At 46.6% G+C, this 22,226-nt stretch overlaps 1 protein-coding gene across 5 annotated transcripts in view; it reads right to left on the reverse strand.

Annotated features, from left to right (window-relative positions):
• Positions 1-22,226, reverse strand: part of ABCC4 (ATP binding cassette subfamily C member 4) — a 262,924-nt gene that overhangs the window by 163,375 nt on the left and 77,323 nt on the right. For 4 of the 5 annotated variants that reach the window (XM_023252659.2, XM_023252657.2, XM_023252652.2 and 1 more), the window contains exons 5-10: positions 18,307-18,348; positions 17,419-17,508; positions 15,949-16,112; positions 14,465-14,590; positions 13,007-13,256; positions 1,886-1,987 (exon numbers count right to left, since the gene is read on the reverse strand). In XM_023252659.2, the coding sequence (XP_023108427.1) occupies positions 1,886-1,987; positions 13,007-13,256; positions 14,465-14,590; positions 15,949-16,112; positions 17,419-17,508; positions 18,307-18,348 (774 nt within the window). The remainder of the gene's footprint in view (positions 1-1,885; positions 1,988-13,006; positions 13,257-14,464; positions 14,591-15,948; positions 16,113-17,418; positions 17,509-18,306; positions 18,349-22,226) is intronic. The other variant, XM_023252655.2, reaches the window with a different exon arrangement.

Here is a 22,226-nt window from a genome sequence, read left to right on the forward strand (position 1 = left end):
GCTGCTGTGTGACCTCTCTCTACGCTGGGAATGTGTACACACAGTTAACACAAGGCAGAAAGGCTAAAGGCACAGCAGGAGAAATAAAAGGTCTGTGTGATCTTCAAAATGAAAACCTTCTCTGGAATAATTGGCCATAAAATGGGTACATACTAAAACCAGGATAATTACATTTAAGCACGCATGCACACCAAAAAAACCAGCCCCAGATTCTATCAAATTATAAAAACTGTCATTAAGGTGGATTTCAATACATAGAAACATTTTTTTAAGCTTTTCCACTCCTTTCTTCATGTCTAACAACGAACTAGTTCCTACTTGACTACATTTTTTTTTTTTTTAACTCAGTTACATCTACAAAGTAAGAAGCCACAGAACGACACTGGCTTCCCGTTCCCTGCACCTCAGAGCTTCCTGTTAGTGCCAGACAAGTTGCTGCTTCCTGGCCCGGGCTCCAGGGTCAGGCATTGCTCGAGCGTGACCAGAAGGGGGCAGCATGTGACAGTTCAGGGGTGCTCAGGCCCCTTGCCCTGGGGCTCAGTAGAGGCTGATGCAATGCACCAGCCTAGCCGTGGGGTAGGCCCTGGGGACATAGCAGTGAACCACAGGATGAAAACCCCTGCCCCGCGGCGATTTAGAGGCTCCCACCGGACCATACACTTCCAAGCTCAGACACTGAAACCGAGCGCATTCCTTTCATGAATGAAACCAGGTGGGGGCGAAGACCTTTGCCCACCTACCCACCCAGCTGTCTAGTGGGTGGTTCGAAAACCCACATCCTTCTGCCTCCCAGCCCGGTGGCCTTAGCTTCCTTCCCAAATCCCCAATGTCTGTGCCCCTCCCTCACCCTAGGGCCCCTAATCACCCCCAGTGAGAGGCACAGTCCTTCCCCAGACAAGGGCAGGACAACAGGATGGGGGTGTTCTGTGCTACAACGCAAAAGCGCAGGAAAAGTCTGGGAACAAGTGATTAAGTTCTGGGAAGAAGAACAAAAGTGCTCATGTTACAGTGTTGCACGGTTCGTACAAAAGAAAGGTGGTGATGGGTCATCATACAGGGTGTGTGGTAACTACCTCAGTGCACTACCTAACTCCCCAGCACTCACAGAAGGGAACTGGAACAGAGCTTTCTAGAAGTGCTTCAAGTGCACCAGTGGAGAATTACCAAGCAGGAGGGCATCCGCTGCAGTAAGGTAGGAAGGGTTTTTCCCATTTGCCTAAATGTCCTAAATCAACCAAGTGTCAGAAAACCTTCGTGACCTCACCTGTCCTACCTGTCAGCTTCCCACACAGAACCCTGAAGCTGGGAATCACTGGCACTTACTGTGCTCACCAGCTGCCTCCTCCCTGCCCCTGCCTGCCCCCAAAGTAGCCAGCACCTTCCAGAAGCTTAGAACAGGAGCCGGCACACTACCCTACAGGAAATATCCACGTCATGGGCCTCACTCCATATGTAAGGAGATGGTCTGATAGCGTCAGGGTAAAAAACGTACACTGATTTCCCAGTCTCTCCTCTGTAACAGCTTGTGATGTACGTGTTAGCTAACCCGTTCCGGACCGTATCACTTGTCTGCTCAATCCTGTAAATGGGGACATTGCAAACTTATCACCGAAAACAATGTGATCATACTTGGAAAGTTCTCCTAACAATGGGACAAAGAACATGTCGTATGCCTTGGGCTGATTTTATACTTAATCCCCATTAACTACAAACCTTATTCCTGATTTTGAGAATGTTTATAATATACTTTCAAGGAAACAATGCAAGTCACATTTTATATGGTGTGTAAAAAAAAAAAAAAATCAAAATTCTCTATTAAATTCTACATCCCCGGTTGTCTTTTGTGATCTTGCAAGTTGTGATCTTGCAAGGGAGGATTTGTTACCTTATCCCAAAAGGCAGTGAAGTCTTGCACATGCACGATCATTTTACCGTCTGATGGCGGCTGAGGAGTACGCTGTGGTACCTCGTCAAGTAACAGAAAGTTCTGCAGAAGAAGGAAAAAGGCTGGTTGAGCTGTAGGAACAAAGCATAAGCAAGAATAATTGCTTTCCTGGAATTTGCAACGTAGCATTTTACGCAGCCTCTGTATCATTTTACCAACTGTATTTACAAGGGGGACTCATATCAGAACACAGTATGTACTATGTAATTATATAATATAGTACACACACACACACACACACACACACACACACACACACACACACAAACACTCTGAGTTCACAAAGCTAACTCTGTAACCTTCTCAACAAGTATATGGATTCTTCCCTCAAGAGAAAATATAGTTACGAGCAGTGAACACAATTAGAACCTGGACATTGTCACGGTTTTACTCCTGTGTTACTAACAATAAACATGGGAGTTGGTAGGAAATGATTACATAAATACTTATCTAATCCCACCATGTGCCAAGCACCACGTGAGACGCTGGGCACCCAGACGAAGGCCACCCCCAGGCCTTCAGAAATCGAGTTGATGCAAAAGGACAGGCTGGGAACACAGAACCAATGGCAGAGAGACTCTGAATGAAAAACGTGGTTCTGTCCATTTCTCTGTTTTGCCCTTTCCCTGGGCAGTTGGGACACTTCGCTTTTCCCCCCATACGCATCACAGCAATGCATCCTTCCTGTCATGAGCTATCACTTGTCATCATTCTAAAAAAAAAAAAAAAATTTTAGGGGCACCTGGTTGGTTAAGCATCTGACTCTTGATCTCAGCTTAGGTCCTGATCTCAGGGTCATGAGTTCAAGCCCCATGTTGGGCTCCACGCTGGGCATGAAGCCTACTTAAATATAAATATATATTTATATATAAATTTATATATATATAAATATATTTATTTATATATTTATAAATATATAAATATATATTTTATATAAAATATAAATATATATATTATATATGTGTGTATATATATATATATATACATATATATATTTTACAAGCATCTCTTCATAATCACTTGTCTTTTCTCCTTAGCAAATACCCTCTCGACAGCAGGAGAAGGTATTTTTCCACGCTTCCTGCTCTTGTCCACACCAGATAGCAGCAAGGTGGTGCAATTTGAATCGAACCAAGTCATGCTAACCATTACAAACCTAACACAATCACATATACAGGAAAACTCAGTTTTGCTCTGCAAATGCTAGACATAATTCAACGGGAAAAGCTACACTGGTACAAACAGAATGAACAACCAATACCCCTCTACCCCCAAAACTTTGAATGTGTGGCAGCGACTGTTAACGGCCCTCAAAACTTGCTCTCGTTCTTCTGTGGAAACAAACTCCTGGTTTTTAGGGCATGGCAGCCTGGGAAAGGGACCCCTCTTCCCAGCCTCCCACAGAGCTATGCAGAGTCAGGTGATTAAGTTTAGGCCAATGGAAAGTGATCATGCCCAGGAACCTTCCTCCACCCAATGGCTTGGTCCTTGGAAGTCGGCAGCTTAGCCAAAGCTGTGGTAGGGTCCCCTCCCTCAGAAAAGAAGAAAAAAGAGAAAAGAAAAAAAAAAAACCCTCAAGGCAACCTGGTTATATGCATACGTGACCACATCCCTCATGACCTTGTAACATGAGACCACTTAATCAGACTACATGTTTGTATGTTACTATATATGAGAGACAAAGAAGTAAAAAATGTATGAAAAACTATGCCACACAGCGTTCGGGGCTCAGTTCTTCGGGTACAAACCCAACTGAGTGGTGCCGGCAGGAATAAGGTTGCTTCCCGGAAAAAAAAGCCTCTCTGGCCCATAACTCTCTGGGCAAGGCCACAAGCAAGAAGGAAAGCGTCTGGGCCTCTAAAGCCACAGAACAGCATACTAGCCATGGAACTTCTTATGGGGTGAATCGTGCCCTCCCAGAAAGACAGGATGAAGTCATAACCCCAGTTACCTCAATTATGTGACTTTATTTGCAAATACGGTCATTGCAGATGTGGCTGATTCAGGTGAGGTCATACTGGAGTAGGGTGACCCCTAAATCCAATATGACTGGTGTCCTTATAAGAAGACACAATGGGGCGCCTGGCTGGCTCAGTCAGTGGAGCGTGCAGCTCTCAGTCTTGGGGCTGTGAGTTTGAGTCCCACATTGGGCACAGAGATAACTCAGAAATAAAATCTTTAAAGGAAAACAAGAGGAGGAAGAGGGGAGGAGTGAGGAGGAGTGGGGAGGAGGAGAAGAAGGAGGTGGAGAGGAGGGGAGGAGGGAGAGGGAAAGAGGCAAAGAGGAGAAGGAGGAGGAGTGAGGAGGAGTGGGGAGGAGGAGGAGAAGAAGGCAGAGAGGAGGGAAGGAGGGAGAAGGGAAGAGGAAAAGAGGAGGAGGAGTGGGGAGGAGGAGGAGTGGGGAGGAGGAGGAGTGGGGAGGAGGAGGAGGAGGAGTGGGGAGGAGGAGGAGGAGTGGGGAGGGGGAGGAGGAATGGGGAGGAGGAGGAGAAGGAGGCAGAGAAGAGGGGAGGAAGGAGGGGGAAGAGGAAAAGAGGAGGAGGAGGAGGAGGAGGAGGAGGAGGAGGAGGAGGAGGAGGAGGAGAGGAGGGGAGGAGGGACAGGGAAAGAGGCAAAGAGAAGGAGAAGGAGAGGAGTGGGGAGGAGGAGGAGGAGTGGGGAGGAGGAGGAGGAGTGGGGAGAGGGAGGGGGAAGAGGAAAAGAAGAGAAGGAGAAGGAGGAGGAAGAGGTGGAGAGGAGGGGAGGAGGGAGAGGGAAAGAGGCGAGGAGGAGGAGGAGGAGTGGGGAGGAGGAGTGGGGAGGAGGAGGAGAAGGAGGCAGAGAGGAGGGAGAGGGAAAGAGAAGGAGGAAGAGAAGGAGGAGGAGAGATACATACAGGTAGGAAACAGCCAAGACAGAGATTACAGTGATGGCAGCCACAAGCCAAGAAACGCAAGGTGTGCCAGCCACACGAGAAACTAGAGAAGGCAAGGAAGGATTCTCCCTTATAGGTTTCAGAGGGATCACGACCCTGAGGACACCCTGATTTCAGACTTCTGGCTCCAGAACCGTGGAACAACACACTCCTGTCGCTCTGAGCCACCTAGTTTGTGGCAACTTTGCGGCCCCAGCGCTAGCAAACCGACATACAACCTCACGAAGGTTTGCTCAGGGAAGAAAAATGAACTACCTGTACAAGCAGCTTTAACATGGGTATTCTAGGACCCACGGGCAAACCTCATCCTAACCAACATAGGAAGCAACTGAAATAAGCATATGAAAATGTTTCAGGAGAACAACACAGAAGTCAACTGCTACTCTAAAAACCATAAACACTCTTTAAGTCATTAAAATCTTGTCTATCTTGCTGCAAAGCTACAAATGTGGTTAAAGCTGAATATGCAAAGTTTCTTCTGTGCAGGAAAAGGAAAACGTGTTCCTGTGCATTCCTCTCAAAGACGCAGCCTGCGGGAGGCGAGGTCTGCTCACAGATGCTTCCACTCGTCCAGGCTCGCTGAGAACCTTCCTCTCTGCCCCATGCCTGTGTCTAACAGGGAAGCAGAATGGATAGACGATGGTCTGAGGACTCCTTCCTTTGCAGGCTTTAAACCCAGCATGGCCCTGATTTCTCTTCCACACCAGCTCCCCCACAGTCACCCAGACAGCAACTCTTGCCTATTCTGCAACAATTCCGATCCCTCCAATTCTTCATTCCTCTTGAAACAACGTAATTTCGGAATCTCACCACCAATCGTTTACAACACCGACACAATTTTTTGCTGTCTCCCTGTACCCTCCCGATTCCTTCCCCAGCATTCCCAACACTGTCAAACCTAACACCACTTCCTATTTTTCTTAACGTTTATTCATTTTTAAGAGAGTGAGAGAGCATAAGTGGGCCAAAGGCAGAGAGAAGGGGACAGAGGATCCGAAGCAGGCTCCACACTGACAGCAGAGTCCCTGACGCAGGGCTTTAACTCATGAACCAGGAGATCATGGCCTGAGCCGAAGTCAGTTGCTTAACTAGCTGAGCCACCTAGGCGCCCCACACTCCCTCATGATCTCACTGAAACACCTCTGAGAACGTCCACCATGCTTAAAACCCTTCAGTGACCCATGAGCACCTAAGTTCACACTCCCCAAGTGCCCTCCGCCTTGATACTCTGAGTACTGAACCAACCCTTCCTTCCCAACCCATCTCAAATGCTAATCCTCCTGGGAACCAGCTCACAAGGGCCCTAGCTGGCACTGCCCACCCTACTTCTGAATCCCCAAAGGGATATTAAGTCATGGCGAGGGAGAAGACTATGCCGTTCATGCACTTACGAACAGCCCAACTCAAACCCCACACTGAGGCTAGCAAAGGGTCAGCATGTCACAATAACCCCTATAGAACCCGACTCTACGGCTGGTTCGAGTGAATCTAATCACTGACTAGATCACTACAGTCTTACACAGTATGAGTTAAGATGGCAACAAGCAGAGGGGCGCCTGGGTGGCGCAGTCGGTTAAGCGTCCGACTTCAGCCAGGTCACAATCTCGCGGTCCGTGAGTTCGAGCCCCGCGTCGGGCTCTGGGCTGATGGCTCGGAGCCTGGAGCCTGTTTCCGATTCTGTGTCTCCCTCTCTCTCTGCCCCTCCCCCGTTCATGCTCTGTCTCTCTGTCCCAAAAATAAATAAACGTTGAAAAAAAAAATTAAAAAAAAAAAAAAGATGGCAACAAGCAGAAGGCTGTAGGTGTCATAAATCTTGTCTAGACAGAATAAAACTCAAATTTTAGCTTAAGCATATTACCAAGACATAAAATTCAAAATTCAGTATGTGCATATTAGAATAGAAATTCTGCACCTTCAAGGAAAGAAAGAAAAGAGAAACTATGCACACAGTGAGGAAGTAAATCTATTGAGCATTTGTCCGTAAATAATAGGTCTGAGTGGAGAAAGGAGTCACAGTCTCCCGGTGGTTAAATGAGGCTCCATTCAACACATGAACGGCTTATAAAGGTGCCAGATGTGCTGGCTGGATTTTTCTCAAGTGCTCAGGCTGATGAAAAAGCTGACATTAAATTGCCATTAAAGCCATGAAGTGCATACCCAGAACAGGTCATGCGGGAAAGCATCAGCCGTCAGAACTCAAGCCAACAAGATTGACTTCACAGTGGCTGCTAGGCAAAAACCTAAGCAGCTTTGTGAGCACTATAACCTCACTCTACTGGGTGTAGACATCGTTAAGACTTTCACTGCTTTGAAGTTAAGACAAGATCTTTTATAATCCTATTGGACTCGTTCAATGTCACTAAGAGAAAAATAGAAGGAACTTCTTGGGCCTATAACTTCGTAGTAAATCCTTCATTTTCAGTACGTGGAAAAAAAGGAAATTGACAAGTGTGTGTGGAAGAGAAGACATACACTCTACAGCCCACATTTGGCTTTACGCCAGGGCTGGGGATCCCAGCGCCACCTCCAAGGTGGAGAGGTGTGCTGCATTTACCTCTGGGACTCCCAATCATCATCTGAGTCCCAGGCTGCAGGAGACAGTGTCACAGCAAACTTCTGGGCGCCTCCCAAGCTTCTGACCCTCTACGAGCCAAACCTCACCTAGTCCTAACTACCTGGTGAGTGTCCTCAGCACATCTTTTCTTCCTCGCCTGCTGCCATTTTTACCTCTCACTGCACAAAACACGTGAGAGGCAGGGAAGGAAAGAGGAGTGAACATTGGATCAGTCCATTATATTCACTGCCTATTACCTGTGTCAGGTACGTGCTCCTGAGTGGCTCTCAAATCTCACTGCGTCTAGTTCAGCCTAATCCAAACCACGTCACCCGGTTCCTGGACTGCATTAGCCTCTGAACACTTCCTGCTCTACACTAGATCCCCACCCCAACCTCCTCGGATCCGGTCCCTGGGCTGCAGCCAGAGTGAGCTCTGCAAAAGCAAAAAACCTTCCTGTGGTCTATAAGGTGCTCTGCCCCCTGCTCAGGCCTCTCTCTGCGCCCTCATCGTCAAATACATGGATCTCCTTCTGGTGCACCAAGCGCTTTCTAAGAACACCTTCTGCCACATAACTATCCCCCCAAAAATGCAGAGTATCAGCCTCCTATCTCCCCCACCCCCCCCCACACACACATGTAACTCTCCACGGAACTCCTTCAGCCTTCCCAGGAAGCCCCACCTCCAAAATTACAGCGGTGTCTACAAAGCACCTCATAGGACCTCAGCCTTTTTCTTAAAAAAAGAAAAAAAAATTAATGTTTATTTATTCTTGAGAGATAGAGCATAAGCAGGGGAGGGGGAGACAGACACACAGAATCAGAAGCAGGCTCCATCCAGGCTCTGAACTGTCAGCACAGAGTCCGACATAGGGCTCAAACCCATGGACCATGAGATCATGACCTGAGCTGAAGTTGGACACTTAACCGACTGAGTCACCCAGGCATCCCATCAGACTTTTTCTTCCAAAGACTGACTGATGACACGAAACACACATTAACAGTGAATGCCATTGTGTGAGCATTTATTAACTCCCTCTCGATGCTTCAGAAATTCTAAGCAGGCAAGCCTTCTGTGCATTTGCTTATCATTGTATATACACATCTAGCACAGCCCCAGGCTTGAGGTAGGCGCTCAGTTACTTTGTGGGGTGACTGAAGGAATTCTAAATGGGCCCCCCAAAAGTCTAGCACAAACCAAGACAGGTGTTAGTTTCTTCCGTCCACTGATTTTAGTCTTAACATGACCCTGACATCTTTTACATTTTGCTAAGCACATTCTGGCTTTGTGTACTTTTTCCCGCAGCTGGGGCAACGTTTCCCACGTGTGGCATGTTTTCAGGTAACACAGGCACACTTGCCTAGGACACAGATACCTCGGGCCCTGCATGACCCAGAGACTCAGAGTCCCCAAACTGTCATGAGTTACTTTTCATAAGCCCTCCAGGTGATTCTGATGTACTTGAGATCTAAATTTCTTAAGGGGTTATAGAAACCATATGGGTTGGAAAAAAGTCTAAGATCTAAAAGAAAAAAAGATACTTCAATAATTACTTCAAAGCCACCATGAAGCAGTTTGCCATGCTAACCACCCCTTTTTCACCAACCTTCTCGGCCACTGGTCCCACCTCTACTGAAAACAACTTCTGCTCAACAAACTCTAAATCCCTAGGCCCACCTTTCTGCCAGAAACTTTATACAGAGGAGAGAAGACTTGGGCTTTCAGCCCAAATCAAAGATGCTTCATCAGGACACAAAGGGGCTTGACAAAGTCAGACCCAGGAAAATTCAAAGTTCTCAGCAAGTCATACCTTTGATGCTACTGGATACATCTCCATGGGAAGAATTTCCAGCCTCAGACACAGTTCAGGTGCATTTTAGCAGAAAAGCAATCAAAAGTCCCACCCAAATATTTAGATACAACTCCCTCAAAACCTTCTGCAAGATCCCTTTCATGCTATGTGATTTTATGTATCACAAAACAATGCTCAACTGCTGGATGCCTGCAGCATCTCACAGACGTGGAGAATACAGTGACACATCTCCTGAGCATGTGTGGTGAGGAATGCAAAGATGGACAAGGCACCGCGCCTGTCTTCAGAAGCCTGGAGATCGGGGAGGAGAATACATCCATCCCACACACGCGGGAAGTGAGGACAAAGTCACATCCGGGGAGTTCGAAGGAGGAGACGGGAGATTCCAGTGGGTGTGATGGTTAATTTTATGGGTCAACATGGCTAAGCCACAGTCATTTGCTCAAACACGTCTGGATGTTACAGTGAAAGTACCTTTCAGATGAGACTGACACTTAAATCAGTGGGCTTTAAAGCAGATTATCCTCCATGATGGTAGGTGGGCCTCACCCAATCAGTTGAAGACCTCAAGAGGAAAGAAAAGACTGACCTTCAAAGAGAGCATTCTGTCTCTAGATTGCCTTTGGATTCAAGATGCACTTTAGCATAAAGCCACATGGTTTTCATCTTCCTTTATTACACAATGGTCAGTAAAACTAATGTTTTTAACCAAAGAAGACGGATGCTTCTAACTATCTCTAAGACCTAATAGCCCAGGCCAGAAGCCAGGCCAGCAGAGTCTACACTGACTCTGAATTAGTGTTGCTTCCACTAATTCAGTATTTATCTGAGGCCCAGTAGATGCCCAACATGGGCCAGCCACTATGCAAAAGAACTATCAGATATCATCTGCTGTCAGGGGGCTTAGTATAGTCCTGTCGAGTCAGAACCAGCCACATGCCATGATGCTGAACGATGTGGTACTGGCCTTGCACATATATATGGAAGCTTGGGGAGCCTGGGTGACTCAGTCAGTTGAGCACCTGACTCTGGATTTCGGCTCAGGTCATAATCCCGGGGTCATGGGATAGAGCCCCACGCTGGGGCTTGGGATTCTCTCTCTCTCCCTCTGCCCCTTCTCTGCTCACTCTCTTGCTCTCTTGTTCTCTTGCTCTCTCTCTCTCTCTGTCTCTCTCTCAATCTGTCTCTCTCTCTCAAAATGAATAAACTTAAAAAAAAATTTTTTAATATGGAACCCTGAGGTCAGCATGAGAAAAAGTGCTGGAGGAAGATTGCGGGGGGGGGGGGGGGGGGGGGGGGGGGGGGACTGGGGGACTCAGCAGCATTTACCTAAATCAAGAACAGAAAAAAAGGCAACCCCCTGAGATGAACAGCATGGGCAAAAACCCCAAAGCGCATATGAATGTGGTGCATCACAGAGACAAGCCCTTCCCCTCCCCCACATCCGGGGCCAGAATGGAGGGTCGTGCGCTGGGAAACACGGGCCAGTTGAGCTCAAACCCAGAGCTTAAAATTTTGATTCTGCAGGAACCCCTGCAGGTCTCTTCAGAATGAGACTGGATGATGAAAACTACACGTGAGGAAATACGCGTGCCGGAAGGTCCTAGGAAGGCAGCGGAGGTGACGTAACAAGGGGTAAGAAACCAGGGTCTGGGAAGAATCCTAGTGCATCGTGCGCAAGCTGTGTGAGGATGGGCACACTGGTTCACTTGCTGCAGGAACGGTGTCCTTACCGGTCAAGTGGGGACACTAGTGCTCACGAACTGCTGTCAGGATGACCCGAGACAATGTGCCTGGACCTCACTAAGCGCTGGCTGCAGCAGCGACGGTCGCAAAAGGACAGCAAAATGTGCATGGGAAGCTGGCATCTGGAAAGGTTCTAGGTATGCTTAGAACATCACTGTGGCCAAAGTATCTTCCTAGATGTGCTCTTTCAAGATGCAAACGCTACAAAACAGAAATTTTATTGAAATGCATGGGCCACAACTTTAACAAAGTTGTTGGAAGCCCCTGGGAGGAAGCATGACAAACTTGGGGACCAGAACTGGCCCCCTAAGACTGATCTCTCTCATGAGTAATATTTTTTTACAGGACAGAAATTTCATGATAAAAAATCTCAGCTTTGGGGCTTCTGGGTGGCTCAGTCGGTTAAGCGTCCAACTTCAGCTCAGGTCATGATCTCACAGTTCGTGGGTTCAAGCCCTGCATCGGGCTCTGTGCTGACAGCTCAGAGCCTGGAGCCTGCTTTGGATTCTGTGTCTTCCTCTCTCTCTGCCCCTCCCCTGCCCACGCTGTCTCCCTCTCTCAAAAATAAACATTAAAAAAAAATTTTTTTAATTCATCATAAAAAAAAATCTCAGCTTTTATGATAAAACTAAAAAAAAAAAAAAGGCACACGCAGAGCCATAGAACTTCAGTAGAAACATACTACTACACGGCCATCACTGTGGAGGAACAGGAACAAAACAAACTAGGTTTTTCGTAAAGCCCAGGCACTCAAGTTCATGCCTAGGTCCCGTCAGCAGAGCGTATTTATCTTCATTTTAGACCTATTTATAAACACACAAACACCTGAGCACCCACTGCGTCGGCCTGCATCTTGGCGATATTATTTGCCCTAGGCAACGTAGGGACAGCTAATTAGGAAAAGGAGGCAGCGGTATTGGGGGGGGGAGGGGTGTAGGAAGCAGGGGACATATTTGAAAGACCTTCCCAGAAATGGGCTGAGGCAGGAAAACAAGTAAACAGGGGGACAGGGGACAAAAGGTGGAGGTCCAAAGATTTACTCAGAGACCATAAGGCAGGCATCCATGGGGGATAGAACCCATCTTCAATCAGGGAGAAGTAACGGTGAGGCTGAGGCCATCTCCCCACCCAAGGAGCCAGGGCCCTTCTGCAAGCTCCTTCCTTCCTGACCTAGAGAGGAATCTTCTTCCCCCAAAACTGCATACTGTCGCTACTGAATCATTTGAGTTGGCACAAGAGAGGAGATCTGTTTGTTTTCCTCCTGCCTCAGACATCTTCATCACCCTGCAGGTGATCAAAGGCCCTGTGCCACTGCTATCACTGCCCCCATGAATGATCAGCCACTTAGTTCTCTGTAGGGCACACCCCCAAGAAGACACAGAGGGGAACACGTACAACATTCTGGAATGACTACGGGCTTGGCTGCTGAGAAAGTTAAACCACAGCATGAGGACACCAAATTAAAAGCAGGTGTTTCAGGGTACCTGGGTAGCTCGGTCGGGTTAGCATCCAACTCCTGATTTCGACTCAGGTCATGATCTCAATGTTCATGAGTTCCAACCCCCTGTCAGGCTCTGCATGGACAGCAAGGTGAAGCCTGCTTGGGATTCTCTCTCTCTCCCTCTCCCTCTCCCTCTCTCCGCCCCTCCCCCCGACTTGCACTCTCTCTCAAAACAAAACTTAAATAATAAAAATTTAAAAAAAATAAAATGAAATCAGGTGTTATGCCTAAAATCCACCTACAACTTAAAAAGGTTATTTGTCATTGGGGCGCCTGGTGGCTCAGTCGGTTGAGCGACCTACTTCGGCTCAGGTCATGATCTCGCAGTTTGTGAGGTAGGGCTCTGTGCTGACAGCTGGGAGCCTGGAGCCTGCTTCGGATTCTGGGTCTCCCTCAGTCTCTGCCCCTACCCTTCTCACGCTCTCTCTGTCGCGCACTCTCTCTCTCTCTCTCTCCCTCCCTCCCTTCCTCCAAGATAAATAAACGTTAAAAAAAATTTTTTTTTTTAAAAACAAGGTTATTTGTTGCCAAACCTTGATCCTTCGGATGCTGACAACCGCCTCTGACACCTTCTCAATGGCCGCAGGGAAAAAAAGGGTGACCGTCAACCGCACAGCCCCATACAGTGTCACTGCCACAAACACATGGCTGGCTGTGATCACGTGTCCAAGAAGCACGTACGTGGTGAAAGTCACAAAAACGATGTTTTTGCTTGCAACGAAAAATGACGCCAAATTCATTCCTCTGAGGTAGGAACTTCTCAGAATCTTGGAAATTTCCTTCCTGGAAAAGAGAAGATATAGGTTTGAAGGAAGCATCAACGTCCACGTCGTCTGTTCAAGCGCCTGTTGCCCATGGCCCCTTTCCAGGCTCCAACATAAGGACCACACGCTCAGAACCACTCCGCTCACCTTAACTAAACGGAGGCGTAATGTCACACGTTAACATTCTGGATCGATCAGACCAGGTTGAACATTCACTCAACAAGCACGCGTGATTACAAGTCCTGTGCTGGGCACCTTGCTGATGACAGACACAGCCTGTCCTCTCCGGGAACTCATGAACTCATAAGGAGAAGAGACTAAGCAACCCAAAATGTGTGCACTGGACAGAAACAGTGAGTGCAGGCCCCGTGGGTGCACAGAGAAGAGGTGCCTCCCTCAGAACAGTGGAGTCGGGGCCGGACGCGTGCGAGTGGAACCTGGGGGGACGAGCCAGGTTGGTCGGGCTTGGTGGGGGCCAGGGAAGAACGAACTGCGTGCACTCGAAGCAGAGGAAGACGTACCTATGAAGTAAGTGCAAGAGGGAACAGAAGCACAGGGCTGTCAGAGAGGGGCCGTGGGCGGGGAGCACACAACTGATCAAATATTTAACTCACAGACTGAAAAACATTCTACAAACGTAAAGCCACACAAAAAGGACCAGTGTTTCCATGGATCTGTGTCTCTGTCTGGAATGAATCATATTGATTCTGACAGTTTGCCCCAATCTCTATAATTTTCCTATTTGTGCTACATTCGCACAAATTATAGCGTCAGTGTAAATGTCATATTTGCAAATACTACCATCATGGCTGGTTTGGGATCTGGGGTATTAAGAGACATTTGAAATTTTGTTTTTGGAGTAGCAGAAGCACAGGGTGGGGTGTATAGTATTTAAGTTCACATTTAAAAAAAATATATTTTTTAATGTTTATTTTTGAGAGAGAGACAGAGTGCGAGAGGGGGAGGGGCAGAAAGAGAGGGAGACACAAAATCCAAAGCAGGCTCCAGGCTCTGAGCTGTCAGCACAGAGCCCAACGCGGGGCTCGAACTCACAGGCCGTGAGATTGTGACCTGAGCAGAAGTCGGACACTTAACCGACTGAGCCACCCAGGTGCCCCTAAATTCACATTTTAATGTGAAAACTTCATTGAGACTTGTCAAACAATTCGGTGAAAGCAGGAGATCGAAAAGTATAGAAACGTGATGTGAAATACACCGAAACTTTACCTTCTCAAACTGGTGACAAGGTCTGCAAATGACTTTTCCCAGGCATACATTTTTATTATTCTTATGCCAGTGATAACTTCATTCATGGTCCTGATCCTGACGTCTGTGAAAGTCGCAGTCTTATTCCTAAGGGGACAGACGTGAGAGATGAATAACAGCCATCACAGCCCCACTTTGCTTATCAGCAGCTGGCACAGTCAGAGACCAGGGATCAAATGCTTCCCTACAGCAACTCTGCCCAGACAGCAGAGGCAGTTCCTACTCAAAATACAAACGGAAAAAGACTTCAGTTAGGAAGTCAACAATTCATCCCAATTCAAGAAGTCTTTTGGAGAACTTACAACATTGGCTGAGGAAGACATCAGAGAGAGTCAGATACAAACCATCTGTTCTGGGAGGTCATGAGTGGGTAGGGAAGGCAGAAAGGCGCCTGAATCTAACAACAATAATACAGTTGGCTGCAGTATAATAACATGGTAACAAAGTGCTTCAGAGCAGAAAAGAAAGAGCTGTTGATTCTACTGGGCGAGGGGGAGAGCAAGAAAAGCTTCAGAGTCCCAGCAGTTTTGGAACAGGACCCAAAGGATAAAGAATATATCTCCATGGCTAAAGAGGGGAAAGAAAATTTCAAATAGAGAAAACACCACCGGTAAAGACACAGAAGAACTCAATGCGCTTCAAACAGCTCATCATCATCCACCTGACAACCTTGACCGTGACCCTCTCCCAGTCCTCTGGCACCTGCTTCACCCCCAGTAAGCTCTGCATCACCAGCCACTTTTCTATCATGTATGCTGCTAGGACTGTGGGACGTATAAAGATATAACTGAGGTTGGCGTTGCCCTTGGGGAGCTTATAAAATTTAGTGGACACGCTGAATTATAAACAAGGCACACACATACACACCTGGAAACAGCTCTAACACAAGCGTAACAAAAATATACGCAGCCAGAACTGGGCCTCTAAATAGACATTTAAACTGTCGCATTATTTAATATATGTTTAAATAACATCATCATATGTAAATTTTGCTTGAAGACACTACTTACAAGGCACGGTGCCCAAAAAGCTGGCCAGGAGGAGCCAGTGGATGTCTTCACCCTTCCAGCCTAAAGCTGGAGCCTCCACTGGCCAAGCCTGAACAGCCAACACAAAGGAGAGATCACAGAAGACATTTGTTTGGCTTTTGAACAAAATCAGGGGCCACGGGTGCCTGGGTAGCTCAGCTGATTAAGCATCCAACTCCTGATCTTGGCTCAGGTCATGATCTCAAAGTTCCTGAGATCGAGCCCCGAGTCGGGCTCCGACTGTCAGCACAGAGCCTGCTTGAGACTCTCTCTGCCTCTCTCTCTCTGCCCCTTCCACTGCTCTCTCATACTCTCTCACTCTCAAAATAAACTTAAAAAAAAAAAAAAAAGCATGGAGCAGACCATGGATATTAACAAATACATATTACCTATTTTTTGAACCAGTGTTTCTCTTACCGGAGTGATGAAAACAACTTCCCGATGCAGCTTTGCAAGGGCAGAAGAATAATTAGAACTGCCATCCCAGCCAGACAGGATATTCCTATTTCCATCCAGAGCAAGGCAGTCACTGCTATGGCCTGCAGTGGCCCTACCCACAGAAAGTGTAAGAATATGGTCACCTTAAAAGAAAAAGACAAAGCTTTCTTAGGACTACAGAAACACAAAACCAGTGAGGACAGAAACAATCTGCTCTCAAAGAACAGTCAGGAACCTACACAGAAATGATCACAGTGGGTTTTAAACCTGCTAACGCCAAGATCCCAAGTATCCGCCCCAGATGAAGCTGTTCCAGGACACAGGGAAGGCTTCAGGGACATCCAGGGAGAACACGACCACCAGTACTAGAAGGAAGATCTCAAGGGGCGCCCCGGTGGCTCAGTCCGTTAAGCGTCCAACTCTTAATCTCAGCTCAGATCATCATCTCGCAGTTCGCGAGTTTGAGCCCCGTGTCAGGCTCTGCTCTGATGGTGCGGAGCCTGCTTGGGATTCTCTCTCCTTCTCTCTGCCCCTCCCCCACTTGTATACATGCACGTGCACACTCTCTCTCTCAAAATAAATAAACATTAAAAATTAAACCAAAAAAAAGAAGGAAGATTTCAATTCTGTCTACCCCACGCGTGGGCCCAGGGTTCCCCCAAATTTCCTCTACTACAAAATTCAGCCCCACCTCCCTTGGGCTCCCCAGGACCTCACAAAAACCTGTATTACGGTACCTACCATGCTCTCTAGTAATTACTTGCTCATTTCTCTCCCTGATAGGCTGTGCTTCCCCAGGGCAGAAACTAAGCCTTATTCATCCCTGAAACTGAATAGGAACCTTAGTTCATGTTTGATGAATGCATAATTGAAAGAGAAGTGGTCTAGTGCCATACAGATCCAACCAGCAGCTACGATGCCCCAGAAAGTGTGATATATTCATAAGGTAAATGTAAATGCAACACGGTGGGATACAGAAGAACAGTTTGTTTCTGGCTAGGGATCACCCATGTGGCATTTTTTAATCAAAGACTTCCTACGTAGCAAGCACTCTAGAAGGCCCAGAACAATCCCTGTCCAGCAGAAGGTCAACATCCAGAGAGGGAGGAAGACAATTCAGCAATCCCAACACAGTGTGCTCAGAAGCCCCACTCCTGAAGGACTATTAGGACCCTTTAACCAAGCGGGACGAGAACACTGCTGTCTGCTTATGAAGTCTTCAAGTAAGTATGCTGTAAACACATTAAGCAAACAGAACTCTTACCTGCCGGACCACACATATTATCATAGCTAAGTTGCACACAGAAGAAATGAGACGCGGATAAAAAGTATCCTCGTCTTTGTCCCCAACAGAAGTCTGGCCTACACCCAAAACCGGCACCAGAAACTCCAGTAAGTTAAACCGAGTAAGGGGTGGGAAGGAAAGAGGCTCCCTCAGGGGCAGCTTACCTGGTCAAACTTGTTCACGTCATTGGACAGCAGATTGACGATCTGGCCGGTAGTAGTCTTTCCCATGGCCTTGTTACTAAGGCGAAGTGCCTGGCACAGAGACGGGAATGGAGAATTATACTCCCACAGTGATACTAAGCCACACTCAGAGAACTAGGAACATGGAGTGTATTTGTATGGGGTCTTGCGTGACGTCGGGAGAGCAGGATGACCTGTGACAGCAGGGCTCTAGGGACCTGGGGTCAGCCTTCGACTAATGTGGTGGCAGCCACGTGTCTGGAGGATCAACGAGAGCAACGGAGGCAGAAGCCAACTCCCCCAGACCAGTTTTGATGAGTTTGGACAAGCCCCAAGCATAGAAGGATATGTCCTCAGGAGTCAACTAAAGTAATTTTGAGCCACATTCTACGAGAGTGAAGAGGCTATCTAAGGACAGAAATTAGGAGACGGACTAGCTAGAAATCTGGAACCAGTCCTTAATTCTGCATGCAACGTCTGGGTCTTAAGTCTCCTGGTTCTGGAAATGTACATAAGCCCAGATGCTGCCTGGACAGACCCCAGGGTCCCTATGAGTGGGATGCCAGATACTCTTTATCCACCACGTGGAGGACACCAAGTGCTCCAGTAGATAGGGTGACTGAGGAGGCGTGTTCCCTGTTTAGAGACAGGACGTGATATGGACAAGCCCCGGTAATTCAAGCGTGAAATGGACAGTAACAACAGCAGCACAGGGAACTGGCGACAGTTTCCATTGAGTGACACTGTGGGCAGGACAGACCCTGGACAATGGGGAGGAGAAACTATGGAGAGAAGGGAAGAACACTGTGACTGGAAGGAACAGCATGCAGTCAGGGAAGAGAAATGTAGAAGCAGCTGAGTAAAGAGTACCTGAAATCCGGCTAGAAAAGTAGAATGGAAAGCAGCTAATGTCTGGAAAACAGAATGGAGCAGGAAATGTCTTTTTACATTAGAGCGAGAAACGCAACTCCAGGAAGATTCAGCTGTAGAAGTCACTGGCCAGGAGACTCTTATAAGAAGGGAGGATTAGGAACCACTGATGGTCCAGGCAAGGGTAAAAAGACGGTGTGCTAGGGTTGTGTGAATGTGAATGGAAAGGAAGGGCCAGATATAAGGGAAGACACTTTGGAAAATAAAAAGTGTTACATAAATATAAGTACATCAGTCACAAAAAATACAGCCCCCCCCCCCCCCGCCCAACTATAAAGAAAAAAGAAAGAAATGCCCCTACAGGAAGAAATAAACCTCGGTGCCTTAATTATCGAAGGCTCATTTGAAAGTATTTTTAAAGCCAATTTTACATACAAATACATGTGAACCCCTCATGTAGAAGATACACTATGGAAGTAGATACATGATAACTAATTTTAACAATTAAAGTAAGTCAATAGCACATAAAACTGATTCTAAAACTGATCATTTTCGGGGAGCCTGGGTGGCTCAGCCGGTTACACATCCAACTTCAGCTCAGGTCATGATCTCACAGCTCGTGAGTTCGAGCCCCACGTTGGGCTCTATGCTGACAGCTTGGAGCCTGGAGCCTAGAGCCTGCTTTGGATTCTGTGTCTCCCTCTCTCTCTCTCTCCCCTCCTCTACTCACGCTCTGTCTCTCAAAAATAAGTAAACGTTAAAAAAAACTTTTTTTGATCGTTTTCAAAACTTCTCAAGACTACTGTACCCAATTAGAATCATCACGGACAGACTGTCACTGACAACGAGGACCACAGGTAAGAGGGTGCGGATGACAATTTGTGCAAAAGACCAAGCTCTTCTCAGCGGGCCATCAGGACAACTTGTCATTCAGTTATGTCTGTAACCAGGTACAGTAACAGACCAAAGGCTGGCTCCGGAACAAAAGCACACATAAGTTAAGGACAAGGCTGCAGCCAACACAGAAATTAATAATCTGTCCAAAGAAAAGCAGTCACACTCTGACTAGGACAAAAAAAACAGTGGAGTGTCATTAATGTTGGTAATGAGGAAGACACACCTTCCAAGCAAACTGCTTGGGTGGAGGCTGCCTCCACCCCTTAAAGAATGGTTGGTCCCGGACTCCCGCCCCCACCCCCCCCACCCTCGCCGCCGCCTGTAAATCTAAGAAACTGGACGGAACATAGGAGGCCACTGTTTCAGGCAGGAACCACGGGCGCCACAGGACCCTGCGCGCCGAGAGAAGGGAAACACCAGAGCAGAGCCCCGGGACAGCCGGCTTCCTGCCTGGGGGCATTTGCCAGCAGAACTGTAGTTTCCCTGTGCCAAGGAGGAAGAGGCAGCTGTTTCAAGTTGCAGAAACGTCTGGAATTTGCAAGCCAGGTGGCAGAAGGGTAGGCCCCAGAAGTTTCTGTAGGGATTTAGCAGAGGAGCGGGGGGTAGCTGTGGGCTCAAGAGAGACTCCAGAGGTCATGCCGGGGGTCACGGAGTTTCTGCCCAACCAGAATAAAACGATCTTCATAAGCACCTCAAATACTCCATTTAGACACCAGGAGGGCCATGCCTTAGTAATAAAGATCATACTCTAGAGTAAGAGCCACGTACCTGGACTTCATCTAAAATGGAAACACCATTTTAGACAGATACACAGGTACTTAGAGTAGGAAGGTGGATAGTTACACAGGTAGATAGAGAGATCCACTCCTGACAGGACTGACCTGTCAGGAATCGCTTAGAAGACAAAAGCTCAATCAATACCCTTTAGTCAAAACTCCCTATCATGTTATCCCCCACAGTATCCAACACAGTAAATAGTTATTATACAGGCAAAGAAGAAAAAGTGACCCATTATAAAGGAGAAAGAACACAGGCAATGGAAGTAGAGCCTGACATGATCCAGATTTAGGAATTAGAGATGAGAACTAGAAAACAACTATTATAAATTATGTCCAAGGACTTAAAGGAAAACCTGGTTATAACAAGGGAATTAGAATGGGTAATTTTAGGAGAGAAATGAGCACTATCAAAAGGAGCAATACGGGGGCGCCTGGGTGGCTCAGTCGGTTAAGCGTCCGACTTCAGCTCAGGTCACGATCTCGCGGTCCGTGAGTTCGAGCCCCGCGTCAGGCTCTGGGCTGACAGCTCAGAGCCTGGAGCCTGTTTCCGATTCTGTGTCTCCCTCTCTCTCTGCCCCTCCCCTGTTCATGCTCTGTCTCTCTCTGTCTCAAAAATAAATAAACGTTAAAATAAATAAATAAATAAATAAATAAATAAATAAATAAATAAATAAATAAATAAAAAAGGAGCAATATGAAACATTCACTAGATAATTTTAGTATCAGAAAATTTCCACTGATCTCTTCCCAGATTCATCAACCCTTTTAGATTACAATCTGAAAAACAGAAGAAAAGACAGAAAGAAATTGAAGAAAAAAAAAAAAAGCTTGAAGGTTCAGTGGGGCAATAATAAGGAATGAAACACATAATTGGCAGTCCTGGAAGAGGATGACAAAATAGGGAAGAAAAAAAATTTTTTTAAGTTTATTAATTTTTTTTTTTTTGAAAGAGAGAGAGCAGGGGAGGGGCAGAGAGAGAGGGAGACAGAGAGAATCCCAAGCAGGCTCTACACTCACAGTGTAGAGCCTGATGCAGGGCTCAAACTCCCAAACTGTGAGATCGTGACCTGAGCCAAAATCAATAGTCAGACACTTAACCAATTGAGCCACCCAGGCACCCTGGGAAGAAAACAATATTTGAAGGAATAATGGCTGAAATTTTTCCAAGTCTGGTAGAAAAATATTCATTTTCATACGTAAGAATCCTAGCAAACCTCAAGAAGCATTAAAAAAAAAAAAAAAAAAAAGACTTTTCCCTAGGCACATCACAAACTGCTAAAAACCAGAAAGTAAGACAAAGTCATGAAAGGAGCCAAGAAAAATAACACATTACACACACAGAAACAATCAAGTGATGCCGACATCCGAAACAATGGACACAAACAGTGGAACATCTATCGAGAGCTAACAGACTGGAAACAATAACTGAATTCTATAGGCAACACAAATGTACTTCAAACGATGACAGTGAAATTAAGACATCTTCAAATAAAGTCTGAGAATTTATCACCAGCCAAACGAAACTTTAAGACATTATAAAAGAAAGTCTTCAAGCTAAAGGGAACTGGTGCCAAACAGACAAAAACTCAGATGTACCATAAGGAATAAAGGGAAACCAAACTGGCAAAAAGGCAGGTAGACATAAAAGATTAAAAATCTCCTTTCAATTTATTTGAAAGACAACTGGCTGCTTAAAGCAAAAAATGGTACCACTCCATGGTATACGCAGAGGTGAAATACATTCACACCAATAGCACAGTGAATGCGGAAGAGTAGCAGAGGTTTATGCTTGCACGTTCCTTACATTTTAGGTAAAGTAGTCCAACAGTAGGACTATACAGACAGTGACAAGCTAAGAAGCCTATTTGAATCCCTAAGTCAACACTAAAAACACAAGAGATACTGCTAAAAAGCCAATAAAGGAATCAAAATGGAATACTAAAATATATCTGATGAGGGGACCTGGGTGGCTCAGTCAGTTAAGGGTCGGACTTCAGCTCAGGTCGTGATCTCACGGTTTGTGAGTTCAGGCCCCGCGTCCGGCTCTGTGCTGACAGCTCAGAGCCTGGAGCCTGCTTACAATTCTGTGACTCCCTCTCTCTCTCTGCCCCTCCCCCCGACTCATGCTCTCTGTCTCTCAAAAAAAAAAAAAAAAAAAAAAAGGAATAAACGTTAAAAACAAAAAAATTAAAAGCCAGAAATTGTCACAACAGATTAATAAAGGACCGACCTAAGTTGCTGTAT

The sequence above is a fragment of the Felis catus genome, chromosome A1, assembly GCF_018350175.1.
Source record: "Felis catus isolate Fca126 chromosome A1, F.catus_Fca126_mat1.0, whole genome shotgun sequence".
NCBI lineage: Eukaryota > Metazoa > Chordata > Mammalia > Carnivora > Felidae > Felis > Felis catus.